The sequence below is a fragment of the Sceloporus undulatus genome, chromosome 1 (assembly GCF_019175285.1).
Source record: "Sceloporus undulatus isolate JIND9_A2432 ecotype Alabama chromosome 1, SceUnd_v1.1, whole genome shotgun sequence".
In the NCBI taxonomy this organism is placed as follows: Eukaryota; Metazoa; Chordata; class Lepidosauria; order Squamata; family Phrynosomatidae; genus Sceloporus; species Sceloporus undulatus.
In genome coordinates this window covers 142,704,572-142,731,622 of record NC_056522.1, presented here as the reverse complement: position 1 = coordinate 142,731,622, position 27,051 = coordinate 142,704,572, and the positions used below count along the sequence as shown (strand labels likewise).

Below are 27,051 nucleotides of genomic sequence, written 5' to 3'. Positions count from 1 at the left end.
ACATCTTTCTTGTAATGATTGCTTGACAAACTTCTATGTCTAGTTTAACTCAACTCTACAGAAAGACATCATGCTGTCTAGAATAATCCAGTAAGTTGTGTTACCCTGCAGCACTGTATAATGCATATAAGTCCTTTCTGTTTAGCTTAGTGGTGTGCATGTGTATCTGAAATAATTTCTTACAACATCTTAAAATCATTGACAAACTATTGTGCCAAATACCATGATGTTTTCCAGAGACAGATCAAAATCCCAAACACTTTCACAATCCTGGTAGATGGCTGAGGGCTGAAAGCATCCAAGTCTCCTCATGCGTTTTGGTACATTAAGTTTATTTCAAAATGGAATTGTCAACTAATAAATTGCACAGCATCAAAGCAAGGAAGAGTGTTACACCAATAAACAGCCATATCATATGAAGCCCACATGGACCTGTTCAGAAGTGGTAAAAGGTTTCCACTAGTTCCCTGTGCCAAACTCTTTCAGTCATGTCTGCCTTCTTCTCCAAAAGATTCAGTCCAAATTTTGTGTGTGTGTGTGTGTGTGGGGAGTTTGCATAGAAAATAGTGATTTATATTTTTGGATTAATATCCCAGTTTAATTTTCCCCACATTCATTTTTATTAAATATTATATTCTCTTCATCTTTTTAAAGAACTTTTCAAATGCTGATAAGTGTTTCTCAAAACACAAACAAAACAAACATTTTTACCCACCTGCAATGGCCAGATTCAGTAAGTAAAGGTATTGTGAGCTGCCTTTTGGGGAGAAAGGTGATGTAGAAATTAAACAAACAAACAAACAAACAAACAAAATTCTTTTCAATGAGAACACTGTGTTGCAGTGCATGCCTACCATGTAGTTGTTAAAGATGAAGTCATTGAACCTGTCAGAAACAAGGTCGCAACATCTATCTATCTATTTATCTATCTAGAGCAAATATGGTTCTACGCTGATGGGTTCAAAGCCCTCTGACTGGATAGGCAATATGGTTTTTCCCATTTTGCATGTTTCTAAATCTCTCTGTCTCTCTGTCCAGTTGGTACTCTCTGTCCAACATAAGAAAAATGAGCAGATTTTGATAATGAACTTCTCATCACTTTGTAACCCAGAACATGCTCTTGTCCACCCGGATGTAATGTTCACATCTTCTTGTTAGTGACATCAATTTCTCTCTTTATTCTTCCTGTCCCTGATGGGACTTCTGAAATGTTATTACTCTTCTTGCTCCTCTGTGGAGAGTGAGATATTTCAACTTAGCCACTCCTCACAGAAAAGTGAACCATTCCAGACAAATTCCCAAAGAATGAGTGCTATGAAACATTCAGCTTGCTACCTCTCCCTCTCTTTGCAATTAGTGGTGCGAACTATAAAATGCTGTTCACAATGTCTAACAAGGAAGGAAAAACTGTGTTTATCTGTACAATGGAATCCCCTTTCCCTTTCCCCTCCTGCAGCCCAATGGAGTAATTCAAATTGTCTTGATTTGGACTAACACAATTAAAATGAAGATTATCAAGTTATCTAGGTGATCCTACTGTAGTTGTGTACACTTTTGTACAATATCAGGTGCACATGAAACACACATGTATACATATACTTTTATGATATGAAGCTATAATGGATCTTTTGCTGGAGACACTCAGGTGTCTTTCCCTTCCACAACTGTCTAACAAGGAAGGGTGGCCTGTGTTTATCTTATTCCTCCCTCTGCCCCATTCCTTCTGTAGCCAAGGGAAGTAATTAAAATAATTGCCTTGACATCACTCACACAATTAAAATGAATGGCTAAGACATTGTTACTTTTATTACTTAAGCAAAAAAAAGTCTTGATCATTGAATTTCTCACTGAAATACCCACCTCTTTTGCAAATGAATCTGTAAATTCTAATACCTCCATTGAGCAGGTGCCAAATTTTAGAGCTTATAAATACTTGAGCTGAAAATCAAGAAACCCCCAAACCCTGTAGGTTTAATGAACAGCAACGAGCTTTCTTTCCCAAATATTTCATGATTCTGCAAAAACATGTTTGCAATGCCAGTCAATTGACTACTGAGATATGATCACATGGACAATGAATTGACCGTCTATTATTGTAAAATAGATACCATGATAATCAACAATGGTATATAGGAAATTGTTACCAATGTGGTTGTTAAAGAGAGATTTGACACTGAGAATAGTAGCCTGTCTGTTCCAGAGAAAGGAGAAACCATGTCAGTGAACTGTGAACATGGTAGTACAGTGGGGCCTTCCCTTATGCAGGGGATCTAGAACACCCGCATAAGGGGAATTCTACATATGTTCACACTCCATTGCAAACAATGGGGCGCATACACAAGGCATGTACACTATTGGTTTAATTGTTGTATGGCTTCAGCTTGAAGCTGCGTATAGTGCACCCACATATGGCATGGGCGAACTGTATATGTAATGTAAACTCCTCAATGTGATATTTGCAATAAAAAAATGGCAGTCAGGATCACTTTCAATAGTTGATCTTTAGTTAATCCTCCCAGCCACATTGTATCCATATTTAATCAGAAGAATTATCTGAATCGTATGATGTCCCACAGGATCCATACTGTGCAACATCTATGTGAAGCCACTATGAGAGGCCATTTGAAGTTTTGAAGAAATATGTTCCCAATATGCAGATGACATCCAACTTTGTTGCTTTTTGTCACCCAACACCAAGGAAGCTATTGAGGCCTTTAAATGCTATCCGATTTCAGGAATAGGCTGGATTAGGTTAAATGAACTAAAATTAAACCCAGATTCATATTTTTGGTCTTTGATGGCATCAGTAAAGACTGACTGATTGAATTTTGACAAGATGAAGGTGCTGCTGATCACTAGAAAGCCTCCTAGTGGGCATGCCCAGTGTTCCTGGCAGCAAGGAAAGTGGATGGATGGATGGACAGGATGGAGGAAAGGAAGTAAGCCAGCCATTTGGTGTAGAAGATGATGATGGAATGGGGCAGGTCTCTGGAGATGTTTTAGTATCCATTTAAGGCTGTTTTCACATGCTCAAAAACACTCTCCTGTTTGTTATCATGCCTCATATCTAAGCTCTAGCATTAAGAAAACATCCCAGGGCCCAGCCTCAATCAACACTGACTGAAATATAACTCTAAATGGTGGTTTTAATCCTATATTTATGTGTTTAAACCTATGTGTTGAAATGGTTTTGTGAATTTAGTTATATATTCCAGTACTTCTCAAATGGTGGGATGGGACTCCTTACAAAATGTTAAAATATGAATATACATGAATGTGCAAATGAAAATGTTTGTGTGTTAATTGCTCTGGAGTTGATCTTGAATCATGGTGACCCTATGAATGAGACATTTCCAAGGCTACCATGATCCAATGCTGTGCTTAGGTCTTGTAGATTCAGGCCCATGGCCTTCCTAATTGAGCCTCACCATCTGGTGTGTGGCATTCCTCCCTTTCTACTGCCTTCCACCTTCCCTAGCATTACTGTCTTTTCAAATGCCTTCTCATGATGCGGCCAAAGTATGACAGCCTCAGTTTAATCAGCTGGGCTTCCAGGAAGAATTCAAGCTTGATCCATGGTATTCCCAGCACTCTTGTTCAGCACATCTCAAATGCATTGGTTTTCTTTTTATCTACCTTTTCACTGTCCAGATCTCACATCTGTACACAATGATGGGAGATACAATGGCTTGGGCAATTCATGAATTACCGTCTTATTTAAAAAAATTAGAATAAAGTTGAAAAAGAAAGCATAGACCATCATCATACCAAAATATGATCTGAACAATATTTCAACAGACTTTGCAGACAATATAAGGAACAGGTTTACACTATTAAGCATAATTTACCTGGAACCAGAAGAAGTATGGTCAGAAGCCAGGGACATAATCAAGGGAAATATAATAAGACACATCCAGTGGCCAAAAAGAAAGTGAAGACACAATGGATGACAAATGAAATGCTTCAAGCACTTAAGGAAAGAAGAGAAGCAAAAGAAAAAGGAGACAGAAACAAAAGCAGAATCCTGAATCCAACTGTTCAATGAATAGAGCACAAGGATAGGGCAAAGTACTATAATGATCAATGCAGAGAAATAGAAGACAACAAATAAGGAAGAATGAGCAATCTCTTCCAAAAGATAATAGAACTCAAAGTGAATTTCAAACTAAAGCCAGGCTGCTCTATAAGAAGAGGAACATACTACAAGAACAAGAAGACATAAAAAGATGCTGGATGCAATACACAGAAGAGCTACATAAAAGAGATGAAACACATGGAATGAAGAATCATAAGAAGATGAACCTCAAATGCTAGAAAGCAAGGTAGCAGCTGCAGTAAAAGGAACTGGTAAGAATAAATCCCCAGGAACAGATGACGCTCCAGTTGGGCTGATACAATCCACACAAAGAGGGCTGAAACAGACTGCCCTAAAGAGGTGGGGTCACACTGCCCCTTTGAGCGCTGGGACTGTAGCAACCAAATGCTGCAGCCCCGATCCAGAGTTTTTCCGGCCCAAAAAGAAGTGGCAAAATGCTGCTCCTTTTGGAGGCAGAAAAAGGGAGACCTTGCTGCTGCCGCTGCAGATTGTTGCTGTTTCTGCAGTGCAACGCATGTAAATGCCATGCTGCCAAAATGTTGTGACGATACTGCATGTGTGATCAGCTGCATGGGGGCTGCATCAGAGCATGTGGCATCTAAATGTTGCACTCAGACGCTGCTCCCAACCTGGCACTTACTGCTTTGCCCCGGAATCAACTCTAGTGTTAACTAAAACGTGCCAACAAATATTGAAAACGAAATGCTGGTCAACATACTGGAAACGTTCAATATACATCCCTAATAATAAAAAAAAGGGAGACATAAAAGGCAGCAGCAAATATAGGGCCACAGCATTAATTTCCCACACAGGCAAAATTATGCTCAAAATCCTGCAACACAAACTCTAACCATACATTGAGAGAGAAATCTCAGAGTTGCCAGCAGGATTCAGAAAAGGGAGAGGCACATCACAAATATAGTCGCCCCTTCATTTTCATGGGGATCTGTTCCAGACCACCCACCCCTGCGAAAATGGAAAATCACCACTATTCAAGCCCCATTGGCTTGAATGGCGGCCTACACCTATAAGCATGCCATCATTTTGTCCTCCATGTTCCTCAAAGATCCTCCATTCTGAGTAGAATTGAGAAGCCTGGATTTATAGTTCTATGAATGTTTTTAAGCTTTTATTTGATCAGTTCCTCAGTTTTTCTTGGGGCTTCCTCCATTTTGAGCAGGACTAAGAACTCTTGGGTTATGCTCTCCACTTTGAAAAGGCTAAGAAGCCTGGATTTATATTTCTATGAATGGTTGTGAGTGTTTTTATTAGATCAATGTCCTCCATTTTTCTAGGGATATCCTCCATTTTGAGCAGGGCTAAGAACTCTTGGGCCAATGTCCTCCATTTTGAGCAGAACTAAGAAGCCTGGATTTTATATTTCTATGAATATTTTGAGCTCCCCCCCCCCCCCCAATTATTATTGGGTCAATGTCTCCCAGTTTTCTTGGGTCATGTCCTTCATTTTGAACAGAAAGAAAAAGCCTGGGCTTTATATTTCTATGAGTGGTTTTGAGATTATTATTATTATTGGGTCAACGTCCTCCATGTCTCCTTGGGCCATGCCTGCCCTCCACACTTGGAGCAGCAGCAGGGCTGAGAGGCCTGGGTTATATATCTCTATGAATGGTTTTGAGTGTCTTTATTGGGTCTATGTCCTCCATTTTGAACAGGGCTAAGAAGCCTGGGTCGTTGTGTAGTTGAGCTTGTCTCCTTCCTTGGGGCCATCATGGCCTCCATGTTCTTCTTCTTGCCCTGGAAGGCCCTCCTAGTCCTCCTCCTCCTCGGCCTCTGAGAGGCGGAGACAGGAGGAGGGAGCCGAGGCCCTTCCCATCCCCGCCCTCGCGTGGAAAGAAGGCCGGGCGAGGCGCTGCAAGGGCCGGGGAGCTCATGGCCATGCTCATGGCTCGGGGTCGGAGGAGGAGGAAGAGGAGGAGGAGCGGGTGACCCTCCTCCCGCCATGGGCCCCGTCCCCTCGGCGCTGAAGCACTGCCTCAGCTCCCAGCATCTCCTCCTCCTCAAGGAGCAGCTCCTGGGGACCAGCGAGGAGGAGCAGCAGGAGGAGACCCAGCCCAACGCCACCCCCAGGCCCCGGACCCAGGTAGGCAGGCAGGCCCCTTCTGGGACTCTCTTTCCTCCAGGACATGGCCCCCCTTTCAGCCTTCTCTTCACAGGATCCTCAAGGAAGCCTAGGTTGACATGTAGACTTTGTGACCAGGCGTCCTCCTTTTCCAGGACCTGTCCTCCATTCCCGCTTCTCTCCACAGTAGGCATCCCCAAATGTCTTCCATAAGAAGCCTGGATTGACATTTAGACCTTGTGACATGTCCTCCTTTGCAGGCATGTCCTCCTTTGCAGGACTTGTCCTCCATTTCATTCTTCTCTCCACAGGAGAGATTCCCCAATAGTCCTCCATTAAGAAGCCTGGATTGACATTTAGACCTTGTGACCAGGCATGTCCTCCTTTTCTAGGTCCTGTCCTTCATTACATTCTTCTCCACAGGAGGGATCTCCAAATGGTCATCCATTTGGAGCAGGACTAAGGAAGATGAATTGGCATGTGGACTTTGTGACCAGGCATCCTCCTTTTCCAGGGCCTGTCCTCCATTTCAGCCTTCCCTCAAGAAGGGATTCCCAAATGATCTTCCGCTAAGAAGCCTAGATTGACATTTTAGACTTTGTGACCAGACGTCCTCCTTTCCCAGAACACGTCCTCCATTCCATTCTTCTCTCCACAGGAGGGATTCCCAAATGGACATCCACTAAGACGCCTGGATTGACATGTAGACTTTGTGACCAGGCATCCTCCTTTTCCAGGACCTGTCCTCTCCACAGGAGGGATCTCCAAATAGTCCTCTACTTGGAAGCCCTCATAAAAACATATAAATTCATGCTTCTTAGTTATGCTCAAAATGGAGGACATTTTGGAATTCCTCCAGGACAGAAGGTTGAAATGAAGGACAGGTCCTGGAAAAGGAGGATGTCTAGTCACCCTTCATTTATATGAGTGTTTTTAAGTTTTATGTGGTAAGGTCCTACATTTTTTCTTGAAGACCCTACATTTTGTGGTGGCTTGTCCTCCTTTGCAGTTCGGACATCTGGCCACCCTGGCCATGGTGGACCCTTTTGTCAGTGTGGGTGCCGTTGCCAGCTCAACCTGGTGCCAACATATTTGGGGCACCTCTTGGCAGTTAGGGAGATGTGGGGATGCTTAGGAGGAGGAGGAGAGTACTTTTCTTGGCATCTTTCAGGCCTCTTTCCTGGAAGTAGCCTCGAGTGCCCACTTTTTGCTCTCCAGCCAGAAGTGACATTTCTCTTGTGTTTGCTGTGTGCCCTCAAATCATTTCTAACTACTGTAATGCCAACCCTAAGGGTTTTCTTGGCAAGTTTCTTCAAAGGGGGTTTGCCATTGCCATCGTCTGAGGTTGAGAGTGCGTGACTTACCCAAGGTCACCCAGTGTTTTCTGTCGCCGATCCAGGAATCAAACCCTGGTCTCCAGAGGCATAGTCCAACACTTATACCACCATGCCATGCTGGCTCTCATGGATTAGCTAAAAAATTACTCCAGTACCTTGGATAGCTCCTGTAAAAGTCCTGCATTGCAGTGGGTTGGACTGGATCACCCTTATGGTCTTTTCCAGGAGTCAATGATTATGAGACTAAAAATCAAACATGATGCCAAGCCCTCCCTCCAGTCCATCTGCCTTGGTCCAGGCCTCGGAGGTTGAGAGGAACTGCTGGACCTCTTACCCTTTCCCTCCACCACTCCCCTCTCCTTTTGTGTCATGTCTTTTTAGATTGTAAGCCTGAGGGCAGGGAACCGTCTAACTAAAAAGATTGCATGTACAGCGCTGTGTAAATTTACAGCACTTCATAAATAAAGGTTAATAATAATAATAATAATAATAATAATAATGCACTACCTGGATGACATCAGATCCTCCTGCCACCACTGGGGCTGGATCTACAAGTATTCTTTTGCTTTCCACAGAAAGAGAGAGCTAGGATCATAGGATTTTGGAAGGGGCCTCATGGGCCACTGAGTCCAACCCTTTGCTCAATGCAGGATTTCCAGCTAGTCTAGCATTCCCGACAGGTAGCTGTCCAGCATCCAAAGAAGGAGACCCCACCACCTCTCTAGGCAATTGAGTCAGTTGCCAAACTGCGCTTACTGTGAAGAAGTTCCTTCTAATATTTAATAAAACTCTATTCTCGTGTAACTTCAGACCATTATTCCTGGCCCTACTGTCTAAGGAAGCAAAGATCAGAACTGCCCCCTCCTCTCTCTAACAGCCCTTGAGGTATTTAAAGAGTGCAGTCACGTCACCCCTCAGTTGTCTTTTCACCAAGCTGAACATTTCCTTCAGCCTTTTGTCACATGCTTGTTCTCCATACCTCTTATATCCCTGTCACCCTTCTCTGAACTTGATCCAACTTCCCTATATTCTTCTTAAAATGAGGTGCCCAGAACTGAATGCAGTACTCCAGAGGAGGCCTGACCAGCATAGGATACAGTAGGACTATTACTTCCTTCAATTTGGAACTAATGCTTCTATTAATGAAAGCTAAAATTGCATTTGTTTTCTTTGCTGCAGCATCATACTACTGGTTCTGGTGCAGTTTATGGTCTATAATCCCAAGGTCTTTTTTCACTTGTAGATGAGCCATGTATCCCCCACCCCACCCCACCCATTCTATACTTGTGCTTTTGTTTTGTGGTCTAAATGTAGCATTTTGCATTTGTACTATTGGATTTCATTGTATTAATATCTCCCCAATTTCTGGTTTATCTAGGTGCTTTTGGATTCTATTCCTGTCTTCCAATGTGTTAGACACCCCTCCCAGTTTTGTATCATTTTCAAACTTGATACTAATTTCCTTCACCCCATCATCTAACTCACTGATTGAAATGTAGAATGGCCCTAACGCAGGACTTTGGGAGATTCCACATGAGACCACTCTTTCCCTCTGGATCAGGGGTTGGCTGACCCTCCAGGTTGTGTTGGACTTTGGCTCCTGCCATTCCCCTAGGCAGCGTAGCTAGTGATGAGGGATGATGGGAACTGCATTCTGACCTTTGCTGGAGGACTGCACTTTGCTCATTCTATTCAGGATAGTGCTATCTGCTCTTTACCACGGTTGCTCCTTGAATCCATCCGACTGCTTGCCAGCTCCCTATGGGATGCCAGAAGGACTAGGTCCAGCCCAGTGGTAATGGTGGCTCTGATGTCAGCGAGGCACAGATCTCTGAACTAACTTTTAAAATAAAATTAAGGGCAGATTATTATTATTATTATTATTATTATTATTATTATTATTATTATTATTATTATTATTAATCACCATCCTGGCACCATCTGTTGGGCACAGCTGCACAGGGGGAGTGGGCTCACTGTGGAGGCTGCTCCTTTGAGCATCATTGCTCCCTCTCATCCATACATTTGAACAGCACTGGAAGCAGAGAGGAAATTACTGCTGCCCCTAATGAATCTCTTCATCATCTGACCTCTCTGGGGTCAGAACATTTGGCCTTCCAACTGTTCCATGACTTCCGATTTTCAGAAGCCCCACAGCCAGTGTGCAAAATATCTGGAAGGCAAAAGCTTCCTCACCTTCACCTTAGACAGTGTAGCAACTAGTTAGGCCTACTAGGGTATATTCTCAGTTAATCCATGCTGGACCAGATTCTGAAGGCCACACTTTCTGGTTAAATGGGGTCGAGAGAGAATAGTCATACATTTCCGCATCCCCCTTAACTTTTCTCTTGCCCTTTCCCAGTGCTGCTTACCAGCAGTGATGGGCCACTTGCTCTACTCCTCTGGTCTGTTCTTTTCATGCTTTCTCCCAACATGGCAGCTTCTTGTTGCCAGGAGAGAGTGAGTGGTTCCTTCAGATCCAGCTCATTTCCAGTGCCAGTTTAGGTAGAGTGAGATGAATGCCCTTGGCAATTGGTTTTGGTGTCATGAAAAGGCAGCAGTTGGTTATTTGTGCAAGAGACAGATGCTGGTTTGTCTGTTACAGTAACTTGGCCAGCTTTCAGTACATGTGACAATGCAGGGGTAGGTGGGTTAAGCCACTTCAGACAACAAAATAGACTGATCTGGCCCTTGTTCATTTCTCACCTGCTCTTTTGCCACCACATTTGTAGTGCAAAGACTGAGGTTTGGATCCTGCAAGGCTGTCTTCACTGCTGTCTCAGGGAGAGAGCAATGGTAGCCAGTGGCTTCCATGTTATTGATTGGTATTTATTTATTTCATTTTTATGCTGGTTTCCTCCCAGAAAGGGACCCAAAGCAGCTCACAAGATAAAAACATTTAAAACCTGAAAAATTAAAATCATCCATTTAAAACAGTATAAAACAATATAAAATTAACTTAAAACATATAAAAGTTAAAATGATAATGGGACAATGAACTCTTGGCTTCCAAATTTTAAATTCAAACTTTAAAGAAGCTATTCTCCAAATAGGTTCAGCACCTTGGATAGCTCCTTTAGAATCTGGACTAAAAGTTAGAATAGATGCACTGAGATTCATCAAGATGACTATACTGAGGCTGCTGTGTTTTGAGACAATATGACTCACCAGAAAAGATAATAATGCTTCAGTAAGTGAGTCCTGCACTATTGAGAGAGAGAGAGAGAGAGAGAGAAGTGCAGTGGAAATGGCATGGATTTGGGGCACTGTGGTAGGAAAGGTGAGGAATGTAGGAAAGGGCCCAGGCAGAACCCTTGAACAAAGCAAAAGAGGAAAAGATGTCTGTATCTCTAATGCTTGTGGAATGCAAGGATTTTCAGCAGGAGCAGCTTTTCTCATCTATATAAGAACCAAGGAAGTTTCCTCCTGCTGAATTTTGGTCCATCAAGACCAGTGCTGTCAGCTTTAATGGGTAGAGGGTTTCAGGCAGAATTTTTACCATAGCCTTACTGTACTTGGAAATCCTTGGTGTTCTCTGTTGGTCTCCCACACAAGTATTAACCCAGTTTGGCTCCTGGGATCAGATGCGTTCACAGTGGTTTGGTTTTGGCAAACTAAAACTGGACATTTGGTCTTCCTTTTAATACATTGTGAGCACAGAGAGAGAAGGTAGGGGGAAATGAGACCTTCTTTTTAGACTCTCCAGACATAAGTTTCATTTGATGTCATTGCCTTCTTTCTCGTCTTCTAGCTTCACATGATGCTTATGCTAAGAGAGAATGAGTGAGGGTGTAAATATGTGAGCATCACCATCTGTGAAAGACAGGATGGTTTTATTGCAAGTACCACGGGTGTCAGTGGCATATGCCCCCCTTGTACTCTTCTTCCTATATGTTTGCCAGTTGGTCCCATTTTGTTTTTGTTTCTTTCTGTTCTGTTTTGTTTAAAAAACAAACCTAATGAGAAATACTTCTCCATGGTTCAGTTCATTAATTACTTGTTCAGGTTAGAAATACCACACACAAATGATAATGCACTGTTATGTGTGTAACAAGGACTGTTCCTTAAAGCAGGAGAAAATAAAATGTATCCTTTGAGTTGTGTGTGAAATCAAAGTATTTAATAACAACTCATTAGTAAATATGGCTCGCCATAGCAGTATCTTTGCTGTTGGTAGGATTGAGTGCTCCTGTGATGCAATAGGCTTTTTGATGGCAGCAGTGCTGCTGCTAGGGGCTGTCATTCATGTCAGACATTTTTACTATGAAAACCCTATGATGAGACAATCCAAAAAGAAACAAGTGACAGTGCTAGAAGATGAGACTCCAAGGTCAGAAGACATTCAACGAATTACTGGAGAAGAGCAGAGGGCAAGTAACTGTAGCACTGTGAGTAATGACACAACTGGGCCCATGCTGAAACCAAGCTAACATACTTAAGAGGCGAAAGGAGAGTTTGAAGTTGCACAACATGGAAAGTGAGAAGCTTGAATCAGGGGAGCTAGACATAGTAAAACAGGACATAGAATGTATAAACATTGTGTAATATAATGTATAAACTTTACTGGAGGTAAAAGAATTAAAGTGGGCAGGAATGGGACATTTTGAGTCAGATGATTACACAGTGTTTGACTAAGAAAATGAAAATCTGAAGAGAAATGAGGTAGTATTAATAGTGATTAGAAATGTAGCAAAAGCAATGAAAGGGTATCTTGCAAAGTCTGACCAAATAATATCAATAAGACTTCAGGGAAAACCCATCCCTATAACCATAGTCCAAGTTTATGCTCCAATTATAGAAGCAGAAGAAATGGAAAGATTATATGATGGCATCCAGGAGGAGAATTGACCACACAACAAAACATATGTTGGCTTAATCATTAATCAGAATGGAGGCTGCAGACAAGAAATTAGAAGACTAGGACTTGGAAGGGTACCTATAAAGAGACTAGACAAAATCTTGAAGTATAAAAATATGTCATTGAATAATAAATTTAGGAATTGTCTTTGGACAACACTGGCTCTTTGGCTTAGTAACGGAATTGAGCACCACCCCTACAGTGGGTTACGACTAGACATTCATGTCAAGAGAAAACCTTTACCTTTTACCTAGCTTACTTGGTATGCTGCTTTGGGTCATATATTGGGGAAAAGTTGAGGTGTAAAGCGGCTAAGAGCCACAATGCTTAAAACTAGATATTTAAACTAAACAAAATGAGAGAATGATTAGAGAACCATCATCCACTTGCAACCTCATTTTAGACTAGGAGTAAGTAACCTACAGCAACCTGAAGCTTGATCTCATGTGCACCTTTGTTGTCCTTCTGCTTTGCCCTGCAAGACAGGATGAGGAAGGGGAAAGCAAGAGGTGGATGGATATGCTCCTTCGGGCTCTGGACCCATTCTTCCCAGGCCTCAGCCACATCTGCCATGGACATATGATCCTTTGACAGATTATCCTTATCAAATGTGGCTTTGGCATAAAAAGTTTGTCCACCCAAATTCTAACTTTGCTATAAAATTTTGAATTTCACTACAGTTTGTCATTTTGGGCTATTGCCTTCTGTTTTATTAATGTAAATCTAGTCATTTTAATCTACTCATCAGACTGCATGCCAGCATACAAGGACTTCATAGCAATCTTTATTCTTGGAATCACAATAGTTGTCATCTCTTCTTTTATGGCCCTTACATGTCGGGAAAAGATGTGAGCAGAAATTGTGACAAGGTTCATTTAGGAGGTAGAACACAATAAGGTGTTAGCTTCTTACCCAGGCTTGGAAAGTATCAGGTTTTCATGATTTTTTAACAACAATCACCTTAAAAACAAGCCAAGAGAAATGGACTTGATTACTGCTTTTCACATTACTATTCACATTTAAAAATATACATAATAATTGACGGCATATACATTATGACTGGATCACACAAATGTTTTAAGATGTTCACTGTATATGCAGTTATAATCCTCAAAAGCAGATGATACTCTCCTTTTGAAATGTGTTTTCCTTCTGTAAGAACTCCCTCCATTTTTCCCTCCAGTGTGGAGCTTCCCACCTTTATCATGTCAATAAATAATCTATTAGTTTTCTAATTATAATTAGCTAATGGAGTAGGATGGCCATAAAGTTGTCTGAGCCTCTTTATAAAATAGGGCAGCATACAAGGTTGTTTCTGCCTTATTAAATCTTCTTCAATTTAAACTTCTTGATATAGAAAACATCTGTTGAAAAATCTGTATGTTTGTTATTACAAATCTTTATAGGTTTTGAGTGCAGGTTTTTCTGTAGCGCAGTCCAGCAAAGGGTATGAAAAAATTGCAGTTAAGTGATTCACTCTTCCCTGAAGCCCCTGTCCAACATCAAAATCTCTTTGAAACACTTGCAAGACCTCTGGCCAGATGTTCAGGGGCAATATGGGAGGCTGCATGGAAGAGTAGATAAGCATATCTGTTTGTGCAACATGGAGTTCTTCCCATATTGTAGGGCCATTTCATACATTTTGGGGGCAGAAATTCTAGTTCTACCACACAGTGTACTTCACAACAATCTGAATCTGAATAATTTATTCTGTGATAAATATACCTATGTAACAGACATGTCTGGCATAGCCAGTCTTTACATTTTTTGAAATGCAATGAGAACATTTTAGATGTATCTCAAAATAATCACAGTGATGATGAGTGAAGTTATCCTTGAAAAATCTGTGAAATATTTTCTTTGATACATAAGGAAGTGGAGATTAAATCTGAACATCAGAGAAAAATCTGCTTCCTCTTTTGTAGACATTTCTGATGAGTTTCAGTCCTTGGTGGACTTTATTGCTTTTAAGTTTCCAAACCAAATAGTTTTCAGATTGACAGATATTGCTTAGAGCAATCTATTATTTCTGAGGCATTTTGTTGTAATGGATAGAAGAAGTTGTTATCACTTCTGATAATCAGTTTATTTGCACTAGGTATTCTAACAAGCATGGTTTTAATTTTTGGTTGCTGAAAGTCTGAGATTTTTCAAACCATTTTATAGTCATACATTTCCCATTATGCTCTGATTCTCAGTCCCACAGGTTGCTGTCTGTTCATTTTGCATTCTCAAACATACGTAGTTCTGACCATTTTGTCTTACATATAATTCTGTGAAATTTGATATTTATTAGAATGTATTTCTGCTTCCTCTCCTGATTTTGCTCCCAAGTGAATTTTAGTGATAGTTCCAGCATGGCTTTTTCCTTTTCTTCAGTGCTCCACACACATTTCTGTTGAGAATGAATTATCCCCAAAGAAAGGGATAGCTCATTCTCTGGATAAACTCTGGAGAACGGATTCACAGATTTGCTTTATATGGGGAAAATTTGTGTTGTCGTCTGTGAGCTGTTTATCCTGATTTTCCTTAGATCCTCCCATTGAACAATGTACAATAGTAATTTCTTAGGATCAGGCTCAGAATGATTCCCCATAGAAAGCAATCACGTTGTTAGGGAAACATTCCCAATATGTTCATTTGAAAGGAGAGTCCTTAAGTGACGACACGAGAAACCGAAGTGTCCATAGCAAAACGCACTTTATTGGCCAAGACGACAGCACACCAGCCGATGGTGATAAAATTGCTGTCGCACCCAATAGCCATTTCCAAAAGTTTTTATAGCAAAACACAGTTAATTGTTTACATAGCATTAGATTAATTGGCTATTTAGTACACACATGGTTAGAGAACAGGTATTTAATTGGCTATTGTCTAAACAACAAATGATTGGTTGCATTCACTGTCCATGAAGTGTTCACACACTTTCTTATTGGCATTACATTTGCTTGGAGTCTGGAATCCAAAGGGATACTAGCTAGGCTGATCCTGTTCCCTTCAAGGCCACAGCAAAGGGAGAGCATTGTATTCTCAAAGCTCTGGCGAAGGGAGGGGTGCGTGCGGTGGACACAGGAAAAAAGAGTGGGGGCCATTGTAGCCCATGCACTTTACTCTCTAGTTCATTCTTATGAGTCTACTGTAAATCACTGCTCTTTGCAGAAGCTTTGTACAGAAGCAGAAAGCATAAGCTCAGCCATATTTATGTCCCTCTCATTCCTCCCTTTTTCTTGTTGCTAATGAGGACCTTTTCAGTAGCAATTCTATCATTTACAGCCATGTATTGTATTTTGATGTTCATAGCTTTCATCATATTACCAGTACTACGTTTCACACAAGACAGCAAGCAAGGCACAAACATCATTATGCAGCATATTATTAGCAATATAAGTCCTGCCATTATGATCAAGTGTTTTACCCATCCTCCAACATCCGGCATCCATGCAGTCAGCCAATCCCACCATGAACTGGGCACCTTATAGGTGTGTCTAACACTTTCCACAAGTGCATGGATCTTCTCCACTTGAGTCTCAATTTTCCCTTATCTGTTTATGTAGTGACAACAACTTACATTCATCCAAACACACAGCCCTCCCCCCCTTGCTTAGCAAGTAATCCAATGCTAGTTTGTATTGTACCTATTGTACAAGTACCACTCCACAAGGGGGGAAGGACTTTTCCAGCCCATTTTCCACAAATCCAAAACATCCCTTTGACAGTCCATATAGTCAATGAGGTTCTTTGGCCATGGCCTGCCTCCAGATTGCCACAAAAATATTCACACTTTCATTTGAACTGGTCAGTGTAAAAACTTCGTGTTCTTCTGTCAGTAATATTGTCCAATTACAATGGGGATAGTCTCCTATCTCTATCCTGGGTAACAAGTGTTTTTCCCCATCTGTAGTCCCAATTCACAGTCCCAATTCGTTATGTTCCGTCTTTGTATACAGAGTGGCGCTTTGGGTGATTTGGATCTATGTGTGATTACATATTGATTGGAATCATATACAGGGTGACTTTCACCTTTTCTATACACCTTCAGGTTATTCCACTTGGTGTATTGGATAACTCCAGATGGAATAATGGGTCATCCTTGCTGATGTGAGGATGGTCCATGTGTGCATACCCAACACTCAGTGACATTAGCAAGTTGGGTCATATTGTGAATTAGTTGATGAAACTCATTCCTCTCCCACCCTGCTTTAGTGACAGACACTATGAACAGTAGTACAGGAGCTGTTGTGCTTGGTGTACATCCAACAGGGTTGATCAAAAGATATATGACCACCATAAGCAAATAGAGCACTATCAGGTGAGTGATAGTGCAAAGTTGCAAATGAGAAGAAGGTGGAGATATAGGTGGGGGTGATGCAAATGTCTGTGTTTGTGTTTCTACATATAACGTGAATTCACATGGTTGGGCCTGGAATGGCTTCAGATTAGATTTGCAAAAATCGTCGTGTGATAAGGGTCTCAAAGGTGCTAGAAGATCTCTTTACATGCTGATTCTACAGACTAACACAGCTATATCTTTGAATTCTTTCACACATGGAAATCAGTGCTTTGTGCTGTGGTTATACATTATTTAGTGATGAGTACAAGGAACAGGCAAAACCACCTCGGAGTATTCCTTGCCTAAAAAAAACACTGTGAAATTCATGGAGTCATCATAAGCTGACAGACAACTTGAAGGCACACACATGTGTGATCACTTTCTTAACAATGTACATGCATACATTTGGGCTCAAAGTCAAAACTTGATAATGGGTTACAAATGTTCTACATGCAGCTATGGAACTGGATTCTCAATTATTCATATGTGTTGGAGTTATGCCAAAAGAAAATCTAAGGACTCTTTCTGTGCTATGTCATTTTTGCCAGTGTAGTGGGTGCGGTTGCCATCCATAGGGTCGTAGGGATCTCTTCCTGGTCTGACAGACTTCGATTATAGGTTGGGCAGCGAGGAGGGTGGCATTCTTACAATCAGGAGAATGATAGGTCTTCTGCTGTATCTTTGAATTCTGCACCCCACATGCCAGGAAGTTATTAGCATTATGTGTATATGTCAGGTTTGTTTCCTTGATTTGCTTATAGTTGGGATAAGTTAAAGAAGATTGTAATTCTATGATTAAAGGTTAGTGGCATTTTCTGTTATAAAATCCTGTTTTCATCAACTTGTAACTTGGGGGTGGAAGGGGACCTGAAATGGAATGTTTCCATGAAGATATTTGGCAGACAGGATTTCATGGCTTGGTTGTGAAGTTTCATCTCTCAATCTCTCTCTCTCTTTTTTAAAATGGTTATATGTTCTTCTTTAGCAACAGCTGATAAAGGGAAAATGCTCCAGGCTCTTACCTTTTTTGTTATGTAAACTATTTTCTTGCTCATATTCCACACAAACTATTCTTAGAGTTCCTCACTGGTTAAGAGAATTAATATCTAAATCAATAAACCCTCATTGTCTTTAATTATCAGGCAAGCACTTTGCTCAAACAGATTTAGAACCAAGCATTAATGTAACTGGAACAGCCCATCAGTCAACACTTTTGTACAGTTGTGTGTGTGTGTGTGTGTGTGTGTGTTTAAATGGTTGTTATTTTAAAATTTAATTTCTGATGTTCTGGCACAATATAGTCATTTTGCACTATGGTCAGCTTGTGTACTGGTCTTTCTTTTTATGTATTTAGAAGTAAACATATTTTAAGTTTGTATGATACTTTGAGCCTTTTAAGGAAAGTAGTTTAATTTTTTTGTTGTTAACCACCCCTCAAGTCGATTTCGACCCATAGTGACCCTGTGGATGATAATAATAATAAATAATAATAATAAAAGGTTTATTTATATACCGCCCTTCGAAACATCAGGGCGGTGTACAATATATAAAACAATACAATTACAATAATGCAAAATTATACAATAATACAATTACAGCAAATACAACATAATACAAGAAAATACAATGCAAACTAAAAATACAATTTTTGTGAAAAGGAATTCCTACTTTGCAAACACTAGCATATTTAATGTTCTCAAATGCTGAGTGGTGACAAATTTAGGGGAAATGCAACAGATTTTAGTTTCCTGTGAGTGAAGGAACACTAAAAATTTATGATCCCTTTCTAATATTTTTTTCCCTAGCATTTATTTTATTTACAAATATACAAGTGGAGCAAAAGTGGAGGCAAAGAGGCAATCCTACAGCAGGCACTAAATCTTCCAACCCTTACTCATATTCTGAAGGAGAAGCCATTCATTCTAAGGTGTTTCATACTTGTTCATTTTCCATCAAACAGATTGGATTGACCCTGTTTGCTCCTTTCTCTACATCTGTCCATTCATACTGCAAAATTGGATCTATTCACTTTGTCTGCCCATTTTGCGAGTTGAATGACATAATTTTTCCAAACTCTGAATGGTGTTATACTTAAAATGATATATAAATGCTCCTAGCTAGAAGGAGATCATCTCTACTGGTGTAATATGGGAATCTAATCCTTTACTATAACCAGTAACATTATCATTGTGGCCTCCCATACAACCCTCTTCCTTTCCATTAATCTAGGTATATCATTAGACTTTCTTCCTTTTGCGGCAATATCCCTGAGGAGTACAATAGAAAACTTGAAGTGGCGACAGTAGATGGTAACAGAGAAGTGACTCATGATGCTGTGATGAGAGAGGAAAAAGGAGAATGGCAAAGAGATTAAACCTGAGAGAAACCCCCTCCCACACACACACATTTGCACATACAATTAAACATCAAATTTACTAAGTTCTGAACTAAACTTGGAAATATTATATAGGAACATAGAACATCTCTTCATACTGAGTCACCGTGTCCAGTATTGTCAACAACAGCCTTCCTCAGTCTGGGGCCCTCCAGATGTTTTGATTACAGTTTCCATCAGCCTCAGGCCAACGTGACCAAGGATCTGAGATGATTGCTGTTATAGTCTCGAACAAAGTGGTGGCTGGTGGCTTCCATATCAGTAGATGGTGAATCTGTTCTGGTTTTTATTTGCTGAATTTGCCAAGTTGCTGGATTTGTTTTGTGGATGGGGTTCAATGCTTTGGATAGCTACTTGCGAGTTCAGACTAAAACCCAGAATGGATTCATCACACCACCGTAATGGAAACCAAACATGTGATGAACACAGGATTGGAGAAGACTGGTGTGCACTTAGAAGCAGTGACAGAACATGTGCCCTACCCTCACACTATGGCCTGTTACAGACTGGCTGCTTCGAGTCTCTTTGGAGGTATGCTATTTAAATGATGCATGGGTCCTAAGAATCTGGAAGTTGCACTCCAGTGCTTAGGAATGGAGTGTGGCTTTGGCGCGACCTCCAGACTCTTAGGACCCATGCATCATTTAAATAGCATACCTCCAAAGAGACTCGAAGCAGCTTTATTTTGCCAGTCTGTAACAGGCCTAAGATTCTTCTCCCATGTTGAGCAGCTAAGACAAAAATGGAAATGCAGTAGAACAGGCAATTATCAGGGATGTCTGAAGACATTTTTCTGGCTGCAGTAAAGGAACACAATGTGCCCCTCCCAATCCCATGTATAGAAGTAAAGCAGTGTAGTCATGCTTATATGGATTTTTTAATTTACTGCATATACTTGACTATAATTCGACTTCATGTATAAGTTGAGGGCAGGTTTTAGGGACAAAATTATGGATTTTTATATGATCCGTGTGGTTGTCGAGGGTAAAACTTAAGGGCATGTAACCAAGGATGTAGAAGATGAAGCAAAGAAAGGAGATGCCAAAGAACTTAGAAAATTCTGGCAGACATAATTTTGTGCTCAACCTAAAGGCTGGTGGTTGTAGGTACTTCCAGGATGATGTCATGGCCAGCCAAGCTGAGGACTTGGAGGACGAGGCTGAGCCAGACCTTAGCTCTGCTATGCCAACTTCAGCAGAGTCAGTGGAGCCAGGCCCTAGCAGCTCCATCAGAGCCTGTGACTCAGCAACCCAGCCTCCCCCCAGCAGAGGTTCCAGGCCTGGGAGACACAGAGGAGCAGAATAAAATCGTACCTACCTTCAACAAGCGAAGGACAGACAGGGCATGCCTCCATTGATCTCTAGGAGGTTATATGAGAAATGCTCAGCAGCCACTAAACAGCTGTGATTAGGAACTGGAACAGTATAAACAGGTGCAAGATGCTGAACTTCTTTGTCAGAGCCTATCTGCATTCCCTGGTGAAAGTGTCTTGCTCAGACTCCCTTGGACTTTGTTGCCTGCTATCTTGCCTCCTGGACTACAGACTGACCTGGAACCCTTGACCCTGGAATTGACTTGTTGACCTGCTCTCTGGAATCCTAGACCCTTGGCTTGCCCCCTGACTCTGGGGGCATTGGACTGGTCCTGTAATATTGGACTTGGTTTCTTGCTGCTGCAAAGCCTTTGTATTTGCTTTTCAAGCCGGTCTCAGCCTTTATGATCAGTTCTGTTGGCTGCTTTCCCGGACAGATGGACTAAATTCTTGCCCTTCGCCACTCTTCTAAGAGAAAGGGATAGTTCATTTTTTGATAAGAGTTAAAGTACAGTACTTAATTGGCCCATGAATAAGTCGACCCAGGGTTTTTGGGTCAATTTTTTTGACTAAAATTTCTAGACTTATGTATTATGAATATATGCAGTAATTTGTTTTATTTTGGTTTAATTTAAATTAATATAGACTTAAGTCTTCTCTCATCAAACATGACTGACTCCTTCCACATAGTAATTAGCACTGGGTGCTAAAAAAAATTCTCCCATGGGTGCCAATGTGTAGTTTGAGCCATCCAAAAGCCGAGGGAAGAAAAGTTCTATTTATCATTTAAATACTGTATAACTTTTCTTCCCTCGGCTATAGGTGGATCAAACAATTTCTAGTTATTTATGGGTGATTTAAACATCACAATTTAAGATGTTTCACAAAAGAGAACTCACAATTCATATATGTACAATAAGATATTATTGGCTTCTATCTGCATGCACATATAAGGTTTGGGGTGTGTCCTGTAGAACATCCTGTAATCCAGGGGTCGGCAACCTATGGCCCGCGGGCCGGATCCGGCCCGGCAAGGCCTTGGGACCGGCCCCAGCCCGGTCCTGCCGCCGATTGCCACCTCCTTCACAGCTTCCATGCCGCTCCGGGAGCCATTTTGTGTTCGGCCCCCCAGTTGTCTGAGGGACAGCAACCCGGCCCCCAGCTCAAAAAGGTTGCCTACCCCTGCTGTAATCAGTCAGTGTTACAAGATTTGGATAATAATGCTGAAAATTATTAAGACAATAAAAGTTTAATATACATTTTGAATGCATTCTGTTTAAGGCCTTATCTATTTAGCAAGCTTTAGATCCTCTTGTATCTTTTACAGATGCATTTCTAACATGGGTGTGGCATTTGTCTTGTTAGAGCAATTATTTGATAATCATGGAAAACCATATATATGCCCCATGTGAGGAGGTCTTCCATTTATATTAAAAGTGCTTTCAGAAGTAGGAATGGAAGGGAGGGTAGTAGATTATACACCAGATGTGAAAGTTTTGGCTTTACATTTAGATAGGTTTATATTCTCTCAGCAAGTGTGGGCCCAACATCATCCAAGAAAGGTTTAGTGTGCCAGATGTTGTGTGTGATTAGAGATATTATACAGCTGTTTCCCATTCCTCCTCCTTTTTATTACAGTGCTCACATAAATGAATGGTAATTCTGCTGGATCTTTTTTAAAAAAATGTACTTTAGCAGTTGTTAAAGGATATTACTACATTGGACTTAATTTGATGTGTGTATCATTTTGTAGCATGTAATGCCCATGGCAGTCTATGTGTAAGAAAGCTACAAAAATGTGAAGACCCATCCTATGTGTTGAAGTGTGCAGTACTGGAAAAAAAGTAGAATTTAGATGATTTCCCCCCCCAATTAGCTGAGCTTCCCAGCTAATATTTCTACAAAAACTAGTTTATAAGAACATAATAGCCCTGCTGGACCAGGCCAAGTACCTATTTTATTTATATAGTAACTGATCAGTTGCCTGTGGTAAGCCTACTAAGCAATATACAGTGCTGCCCTTGTTTTACATGGGGGATCCATTCTGGACAACCCCACCATGTAAAACAAAAAGCATGTATTCACACTTATTAACAAATGATGAGCAGACACATTCAAGAAGGGCCGCCTGTACAAGTATCCTGATTAACAGACACTAATGGTTTTAACCTACATGAATTTATACAGTCTCCTTTAAAAACCATCCAGGTTGGCAGCCATCACCACATCTTACCATTGTGAGTTTCACAAGTTAACTACGTGTTTTGGAAGAAGTACAGGTTTAGTATCATGTATCCAAAATGCTTAGGACCAGAATTGTTTCACAGCTGGGATTTTTTTTTTAATATTTTGGATTTTTAGATTACAAACAGCATAGTATGTACTTTATTTGGGAAGTTGGAGAGGGAGGTGAGGCTGAAGAGAGACATAAGGATCTGTAAAATGGTGGGAATCCAAATATAGCGTTGGCACAAATCCATGCCACCCACCATTTCACAGGTCCTCACAACTCTCTCCAACCATGTCTCTCTCCAGCCTTGGAAGTACAGTAGGTACTATGCTACTTGTATGCCAAAACACTCCAAAATCAAAGTCTCAAAACATCATGTTTGTGCTCAAAAAGGTTTGGATTTTGGAGTGTTTCAGATTTTTGGATAAGGGATGTTCAACCTGTACATACGTTTGTCTGTCCTGAATCTCTCATCATTCAGCTTCAGTGAATGACTGCTGGTTCTACTGTTATGAAAAAGGAGAAGCTTCTCACAATCTACTATTTCCACACCACACATAGTTTAATATACACATATCATGTCTCCTCTCACCCTTTTTTAAAGTTAAACATTCTCAAAATGTGTGACCTTTCCTAAGTCCCTCCGGAGTTACTCTACCTTCGATAATTTTTATACTTTTTTAATACACCTTTTCTAGCTTTGTAATATCCTGATTTGGGTGCAGTGACTAGTATCTGCACAGAATATTGTTGATGTGGTTGCACTATGGGATTCTGCATGGGCAGCATGCTATTGGCAGTTATCATTTATTTTCAATTCTTTTTCTAACTATACACAACATGGAATTTTTCTTTTTTTAAAAATAGCCATGGACTGGGTTAATGAGTTTCTGGTGCATATTGTGGCATTTGTGCATCTCCTGGGGTTTTTGATGTATAAATTTGCCCAGTTTATTAACAGTTTAATTTTTCACTGGAACTTACTGATATGCTTCAATGGTTATAAAATGAAAGATGGTCAAACAAATAGAGCTTTTTCCACAGAGTGCTTCTGATACTAAAGCAAGAAGATTGAATTTTACTCACGCTTGCCATTTTGCTATCTGAGATTCTTTACAGTTTTCTAATTAGGGCAAGTCTGTACCAATATGTCTGAGTTTAGCTTGCTGGCTATACATTGTGAAATTATTATTTATTCATACATACATACATACATACACACACACACACACATAATCTAGGGTTCATAAAATCTTGTAACTTCATAGTTTTAATTAGGCTTTTAAACTTATTAGTTGATCATATCTTAAATCTGTTGTTGTTATATGCCCTCACCTGCTTCCTTTGTTCAGCTCTGGATTCTATCTATGCTGCTGTCAGTGTCCAGTGATTACTGGGGAGATATCACTAGTGATCGAAAGCTGCCTGTCAACAAGAGCAATTTCTGTGGTTATACATGTTCATCATTCTTTCACTTTTGGATTTCTAACTAAGAGTGGATGTGGTTCAAGAGCTAGAATTGCTTTTCAAGAGAATGTTTTACAGAAAGTTATGAGATAGTTTGACTTTATTTTGCAATATACAGTACTTTAATCTGTTGGATTAATCTCAGAATAAAAATTCCTAATTTTTCAAAAAAGGATGGTGCTGGGATTCTAGATTTTTTAAAGAAATGCTCTCTGTTTTGGAATCTCTGTTCTTTGATCCTAGTTCTCTTGAGAATATGTGGTGATTTTTCTATGTACAAGGAAAAGTCCTTTAGACTAGATTCAAAAAGAGTGTTGTTTTGTTACTACTTTCAGATTCTTTAACCAGTCCTCAATATTGCAAGCCATCTCTGTACCAACTCCAAGTACAAAATAAAACCTTGTCTTGTATGTATTAACAAATATTTCATATTATGTTTCAGGAATTTCTCACAAGTGGATTTCCCGAATTTGTTAAAATTGTAGAAGTTGGTCCAAGAGATGGATTGCAGAATGAAAAGGTAAGTTAATAATGAGCCTTGCATTGCTCCAAAGAGTATCATAAAGCCTCACACAAGTGGTTTCTGCTTGTGGTATTGCAGCCTTCTTTTTCAGGGTTAGCCTTCCTCCTCCACACACACATCCCACTGCCCCACTTCTTACTGCTTGCCAAATTATAGTTTGATGGAATATAACAACTGATAACTTTTTCATCAAGATGCCATTAACTAAGGTTGCCACTACACTGCATTATGAATGCAATTCCACACTGCTTTAACTGTCATGGTTCCATCCCATGTAATCCTGGGATTTGTAGTTTGTTGTGGCACCACAGCTCTCTGACAGAGAAGGCTAAATATATCACAAAATGGCAAATCTCAGAATTCCATAGCATTGAGCCATGGCAGTTAAAGTGATGTTGAATTGCATTCTGCAACCTGGCAGCAGCCTTAGATAAGTCTGACTCTGGTTGGCACATAAAATGAAGAAAACTACAAAACTGGAACTCTACTAGAAGTTCTTGCTCATAAATTTAAATGTGTAAACTGCAATATCTCTCCAAAAAAGGTTTGACACTAGTGATTCTTGGTTCTTCAGCGCATAAAGATTAGCAAACAGGCATGGGTCTTATGATCTCATAGCATGCTTAGTTTGACAACTATGGTCCTCTTACACAAGATACAAGATTCCTTGTGCAAGTGGAATAGCAGCAACAGCGGCAGTAAGAACAGTGTAGGATGGAGAGTGCCGGCCTCTGATGGTTTGCTCCAAATCACCTATTTTTGGAATTCCTGGTTTTAAGAGGTCCTTAGTACAGGAGAGTTTTTTTGATTAACCATTTTACAAAGCTTTGGCTCTAACAAAGCACTAAAGCAAGGTTTTCAAGAAATGGGCAGCCAGGGTAGTCTCTGGAGCTCTCTAGAACCACTTTCTCTTCCTGTTTTATTTATTGGATTTATAGCCTGCCTTTCTCCCAAAATAGGATACAAGGCAACTTGCAAAAGCCTGTTGCCACTGGTGTCCTCCTCTTTCACTATCACCTTTTCTTTATGTGTGCCACCACGTGCCAGTGGCTGCTTCCTTCCCATCCTACTTCTGCTTGCTGCATAGATTTTCAACTTTAGACAACAAATCCAGTCTTGAGATCATTTGTTATTATAAGAACATTAAAGTTAGTATAGCTACTTTCCCCCAGATGGTCACATACACTTGCAGACCTGTCTGTCTGTCTGTCTCACTCTCTTTCTGAACATGCACACACACACTGTTTTCTCTCTTTCTATTATTAACTTCACATGTATTCTAATTAATAGCAGAACGTTCTGTGATTGCCTTGCAATCAACTTTAAAACACCCAGCAATCTGTAGTGCTACTTCTCTTTTTTCAAATATTGGGAATGTTGCCAGTTTAAAAGCAACATTCTTTGTCAGTTGAACAATGCATATAGTGTGTATATGCCAGAAGATATCTTTTCCTAGCAGACATCAATCTTGGCTGAGTAGATCAAACCATGTGTTAATATTATTACTGTAGTTGTTTGCTTGTTATTACCGACCTTTTCCCTCATCTGGGACTCAGGGCAGCTTACAACATTTAAAAGGAGCAAAGCTAAAAAATATACCACATACATAAGTTTAAAATATTATGAAAATATCATCCACAACATGATTATTGCTATATTTGTGAAGCTATTACTTTATATATATATGTCATATTTTTATATTTTAAAAGTTATGGACTCAATTGAACTCAATACTGTATATCAGTGTTTCTCAAATGGTGGGGTGGTGCAAGAGATGCTTGAGGGAACCCAAGATTTGGAGACCCCGACCGATCTCGCTTCCTCTTCCTTTCCCCAAACTTTTAATGTGTTAAATTTACCCCTGCATTGAGTTAAATATTGAACTTAATTAAATAATACTGTTTTAATTTGAAGAATGTTATTTTCTTATTAAATGTTAAACTTTGAACATACATGAACATGTGAATGAAAATACACACACTAAATAAACAAAATATTTTTGAGGGGAGTCTTGATGTCCATGTGTAGATGTAAAGTGGGGGAGGGGGTCCCAAGGGTAAAAAGCTTGGGTACTACTTCCAGATATCATTTTTCACTTATTTTTTATTTTATGATGATTTTCAAAATGGGTATTATTGACCCCCACCCCACCCCACTCTCAAACATGCATGCATACTTCTTACTGGAAAAGGGAATGCTTCAATAAAAGCAGTCTTAGAAAAACTTGAAATGGTGTTATGTTGATACAGTATTGTATTTCTTGGGGTACATTTCATCCTCATACCAGATTGATATAATTTTCTTTTGGTTTTTAACTGAAGAAAGAAAATCACATTTCAAGCCCACCAAACCCCACAAATAATAATAATAACAATAATAATAATAATAATAATAATAATAATAATAATAATAATAATAATAAT

At 40.2% G+C, this 27,051-nt stretch overlaps 1 protein-coding gene across 1 annotated transcript in view; it reads left to right on the top strand.

The window, feature by feature from the left end:
* The first annotated feature begins 5,948 nt into the window (after positions 1 to 5,948).
* LOC121919655 (hydroxymethylglutaryl-CoA lyase, mitochondrial-like) overlaps positions 5,949 to 27,051 on the top strand; it is a 74,330-nt gene continuing 53,227 nt past the window's right edge. The window contains exons 1-2 of the mRNA XM_042446480.1: positions 5,949 to 6,197; positions 24,548 to 24,625. Coding sequence (XP_042302414.1) covers positions 6,057 to 6,197; positions 24,548 to 24,625 — 219 coding nt within the window. The 5' untranslated portion in view covers positions 5,949 to 6,056. The remainder of the gene's footprint in view (positions 6,198 to 24,547; positions 24,626 to 27,051) is intronic.